We start from the raw sequence: 5,490 nt of genomic DNA on the forward strand, positions 1-5,490 counted from the left end.
GTGGTGCTGGGGGATTGAACCGCGGTCCCTGTGCTTTGCCAAGCTTGTTCTAAGTAGGTGCTTTAGACCACTGAGCCATCTCTCCAGCCCATTTGTTTGTTTGTACAATGTCTCACTACATAATTCAGGGTGGCCTTGCACTTACTGTGTAGCCTAAGCTAACCTCAAACTTGTAGCCCTCTCCTGCCTCCATCTTCTGAATATTGGAATTACAAGTGGTGCTACCATGTTCTGCCACTATATTTTAGTTTTATAGTAAAACTTCATAGACTAAGTCTTCCTACCTTGTTCTTTTTAAGATTGTTTTGGCTATTCTTAGCCCTATTCATTTTATATGTTTTAGAATCAGGTTGCTAATGTCCACAAATAAACCAAATGAGAGTTCCTTAAGAGTGCATTGAAGCTGTAGATTAATTTGGGGAAGTGGACATATTTATAACATTGAAACTTCTAATCCATGAACATGGCATGTTTCCATTTATTCAGATTACCTTCAGGCTTTCTTAATAAAGTTCTATGTTTTTCTTTCAAAAAAAAAAGTACAGCCTTTTCAAGATAATAGCCATTGTCTGTCTACGTATCAGGATGTTTTAATTCTTAGGATATCAGTAAAGTCAGATAGAAAATTATAAGATAGCCAAATTATTGGGCCAATTTGCTAGTGTGATTATATTTCTGGGAGGCAGGAGATTTATTGGAGAAAAAATAATGAAATATGCATTCTCTTAGCTTCTAACCTGGTCAACTGGGAATATTATAATAAGCAGGAACTCTTCCTTTCTGTTCAGACCAGCATCCCGCAGGGTAACCAGGTGCACAGAGATGAGAGTAATAATTAGAACTTCACATAATGAGCATAGATTCTTGACTATAATTACAATGTTGAGTATTGCCTGATAAGGTACAATCTTAGGATGGACAAGTCATGGTAGTTTATTTTGGAGCTTTGGGGAGTTAATATGTCTTTCTTCCTGCTGCCTTGTCTGGACTAGAGGTTTCTTTATCTTCTCCACTCACACTGGAAGGAATCCGGGCCTCCATAGACAGCTTCTACTCGAAGACACCATTCAAGAGAGACTGAGACCCCTGTAAGTACCACAGGAGACATTCATCAAAAGGAAAATTTTTCAAAATTTAGATGACATTATCTGAGCACCAAGAGAGCTACACCGGAGCTGAGTCACTGTTTTTTACTTGACAGGATGAATCGCAATAGATTTACCATATTAAGTAAAGAAGTGTCTTTCAGAATCTGTAATTAGTAAATCATTACTAACCATTAGATGAGTAGAATAAAGTCCAATAAGAAGAGATTGTGGGAATTATGTGTATAAACTACTTCTTATAAACTGCTAACATTATCAGGATTATAGGATTGAGGGAGTAGGAAAACTGAGAGAGTAGAGGAATGTGAAGTGAAGTGAGGGACCAATTTCTTTAATTTTTAAAATACAACTAATTTGATCCTTTTCCTGATTTCTTTAGATCAAAACAATGGAATTTTTACAAATTTTCCCTTGGAACAGCAGTTTGTGAGACTAACATTTTATGGAGACCTTTATCATATTGGGTATTCTCATGAAAAAAGATTTGAGAGAAATCTTAATGAGAAAATGCATGATGCATTTTTATTACAACCAAAGCAAAATATATCCCTCACTTGTTAACCTGTTACCACTCACTGGAACTCAAATTTATACAACATCATTCTGTTTAAGGTAATTGAGAAATTTTATATTTTGATTGACTGATTTAAAGAATTGGCAAATCTCACCCAAATCATAGTTGTAACATAATTCCTGTCTTACTTGCAATATAATTTGATATATAGTATCATATATTTTGATACAGGTAACATTATATAAACATTGTGTGGTCATCCAAGAACTATTTTGATGCAAATCTATTTTATTCATCCACTAATTGGCAAATTCAGAAGGTTCATCTATATGATTATTATAATCAATCACCTTTCATTCCTTTCACCTTCTTATTGTATGTCTCAGTTTCCTTTTCACTTGTCTTTTGTGAGTGATGTTATTTTAATAAGTGGAAAACAGGTTCTGCTATATCATAAGACATATTTTTAATTCAGCTAAACACAGCCTATATTTTAGTATAATCCTAATTTCACACAAAGAAGTCGCCTCATGTTTTTGGTGTCCAATGGGTACCAATCTTTTGTTTCATAGTGTTACTGTGAGTAATAAGCAGGGTAACAAAGGAAATGTACGCAGCTTACCTGCTTGATACAAACTCATAAAGTAAGTTAATAAAATATTTTCATCTTGCTTATTCCATAATGCCATTAATGTTCTGTTATATTCATAAATATTAATACATTTGAATCTGTGTTTATATATTTAAAATTAAAATTTTGTGGGCCAGCCTGATAGCTCAGTGGATTAAAGTGCCTGCTTACGCAGATGCAGGGATCTCCTGTGTACCGTGCCGGCCCCACTCCCAGGGTTGAGAGGGCGACTGAAGCTGGGCTTGGTGGCGCCTTAATCCCAGCACTTGGGAGGCTAAAAACAGGAGAATCACTATAAGTCTGATCTGTGTAGACCCTGTACTAAAATACATTTAAAAATAAAATTCTGCATAATGCTTATTCCAGTGCTTATTTCAACTATTACATTATTTCATTTGTATATCTTTGTTGTTTGAATTTGAATTAAGAATTCATATTGAAGGTGCCGTTCCGAGTGGGAGGCTGCGGTGCGCGGGCCGAGTCGGCCGGGGACTGGGCCGCCCAGCTGTGCTCGCTCGCGCCATGGCGCTGGCGGACGGATTCGCGCGGTGGAGAGGACCGTGTCTGAGCCGCTGAGAGCTGAGGACCATCCAGACGCGGCGGGGCTGAGCACACGCGGACACCGAGGGCCGGGGCAGCACGGACCATGGCGTTGAAGCGGATTAATAAGGAACTTAGTGATTTGGCCTGGGACCCTCCAGCACAAGGTTCTTCAGGCCCAGTTGGGGATGATATGTTCCACTGGCGAGCCACAATTATGGGACCTAATGACAGCCCATACCAAGGTGGCATATTCTTTTTGACAATTCATTTTCCTACAGACTACCCCTTCAAACCACGTAAGGTTGCATTTACAGCAAGAACTTATCATCCAAATATTAACAGTAATGGCAGCATTTGTCTCGATATTCTAAGATCATAGTGCTCTCCTGCTTTAGCTATTTCTAAAGTTCTTTCATCCATTTGTTCACTGCTGTGTGATCCAAACCCAGATGACCCCCTAGTGCCAGAGATTGCACGGATCTATAAAACAGACAGAGACAAGTACAACAGAATATCTCGAGAATGGACTCAGAAGTATGCCATGTGATGCTACCTTAAAATCAGAATAACCTGCATTATAGCTGGAATAAACTTTAAATTACTGTTCCTTTTTTTTATTTTCTTATCTGGCTGCTCCCCTATCAGACCTCATCTTTTTTTAATTTTATTTTTTTGTTTACCTCGCTCCATTCATTCACATGCTCATCTGAGAAGACTTAAGTTCTTCCAGCTTTGGACAATAACTGCTTTTAGAAACTGTAAAGTAGTTACAAGAGAACAGTTGCCCAAGATTCAGAATTTTTTTTTAAAAATGGAGTGTTATGTGGCCAATGTCTTCACTCTGACTTGGTTATGAGACTAAACCATTCCTCACAGCTCTAACTGCTGAAGAAGTCATCTGAGGGGGGGCGGGGGGGATGGATGCTCCATGATCTCGGCAGCATTATTCTAGCAGCATCCATGCTTGTTAAGCCTTCCACTGTTAGAGACTTGAGGTTACGTGATATACTTTATGCTCATAACTGATATGGCTGGAGAATTGGTATTGAATTTATAGCATCAGCAGAACAGAAAATGTGATGTATTTTATGCACGTCAATAAAGGAATGACCTGTTCTTGTTCTACAGAGAATGGAAATTGGAACTCAAACACCCTTTGTATTCCAAAGTAGGGTCTCAAAACATTTTGTAATTTTCATTTAAATTGTTACGAGGCTTAGAACTATTAGTTAATCTATCTTCCAATACACTGTTTAATATAGCACTGAGCAAATGATGCAAGCTGTCAGTGGATGAGTGATCAACTAACAGCTCTGCTAGTAATTGATTTATTTTTCTTCAATAAAGTTGCATAAACCAATGGGGAAAAAAAGAATTCATATTGATATGATTAGTTTAATGTATTTTATATATTCCTTGAGAATGAATTCAAGATTCTTTTTCAATTTTTTTTTCAGTACCGGGGATTGAACTCAGGATGCTGTGCTTGCCAGGCAAGCACTTGTTCTACTGAGCTACCTCCTCAGGCCCTCTTTTTCAATTTTTTTTTTTCAATTTTTAATGCAGTTTTGAAGAATTTATTTCACCGTTGTTAAAATGACATCAATCCTTTTTCTCTTTTAAAATTTTATTTTCTAGAGTAAAAACAAAGGGAAAAGCAAATAACAGAAGCAAAGACAATAAAGAATAACATACAACAACACAAATGTTGCAGATTTTCAAAACAAAGGTAGCTAATGTACAATATTTGATACATTATCTATTTTTATCATCAAATCTATTGTTCAGATTAGCTGATTTAGTTATATAAGATCGGACATATGACAAACTTAACTTATTTAATACAGAAAGTTTCAGGATAAAAGATAAAGGGAAATAGCATGATTTATATTTATACTCACTCTGCATTTGAAATAAAAATAATGCACAATTCCACTTAACCAAAATGTTTACACTTATAAGTGGGCAGTGTAAAAAGGAGGTATCTAGAGATTGGAGATCAAATATTGTTTATTTTAATGATTTAAAACTATAGTTATACATGGGGATTAATTTTTAGATACATGCTGTACAACATAGTGGCTAGTGTTATCAATATGGTCTTGTGCATGTCAAAATTTGCTATCAAGATAGAGCTCATAAAAAAAAGACAGAGCTTATATTAAGTGGTTTTCTCACACATTATTAAAATAGGGACACAAAGATATTCTAGACAGTTTGGAATGTGTGCACAATAGTGATTTCAGTGATGCACTCAGCAAAATTTGGATGAACATCAAATTTTACACATTATATTTGTTCAATTTTCATACTGAAATTACGCCTGGGGAAGAGCTACCTAAAACAAAACAATGAAGAAAAACATGGAAATAAAGGATCCAGTGTATGCCACTTAGTCTTAATAGCCAGCTTGCATGGATTAATAGTCTCCCCTTAGTTATATCAAGAGAGCACAATATATTTCTTTTTTTATTTATTTTTTTCCAAAGTTTTATTGATAAACAGATAGCAATGAGACAGTTTCAAATCAAATCGGAAGTACAGTTTCAACAAATATTACACTGCATATATTCTTATTAGTGGTTAATTGCTGTACAAGATGCAGACTTGTGATCCTATTTACAAACACCATTAGAACAAATCATTCTATTCATTAAGAGAATGCAACTATATATCTATCCCAACCACTTTGAATA

General features: G+C 35.9%; 1 protein-coding gene and 1 pseudogene across 1 annotated transcript in view; both read left to right on the forward strand.

Moving 5' to 3' along the window:
• Positions 1-1,262, forward strand: part of LOC101572827 (olfactory receptor 7A17-like) — an 8,340-nt gene extending 7,078 nt beyond the window's left edge. Inside the window, exon 2 of the mRNA XM_004635618.2 lies at positions 1,189-1,262. Coding sequence (XP_004635675.2) covers positions 1,189-1,262 — 74 coding nt within the window. The remainder of the gene's footprint in view (positions 1-1,188) is intronic.
• A 1,635-nt stretch (positions 1,263-2,897) lies between these two features.
• On the forward strand, positions 2,898-3,599 carry LOC101564474 (annotated as a pseudogene).
• The last annotated feature ends 1,891 nt before the right edge of the window (positions 3,600-5,490 follow it).

This window comes from Octodon degus, unplaced genomic scaffold (assembly GCF_000260255.1).
Source record: "Octodon degus isolate 3935 unplaced genomic scaffold, OctDeg1.0 scaffold00073, whole genome shotgun sequence".
In the NCBI taxonomy this organism is placed as follows: domain Eukaryota; kingdom Metazoa; phylum Chordata; class Mammalia; order Rodentia; family Octodontidae; genus Octodon; species Octodon degus.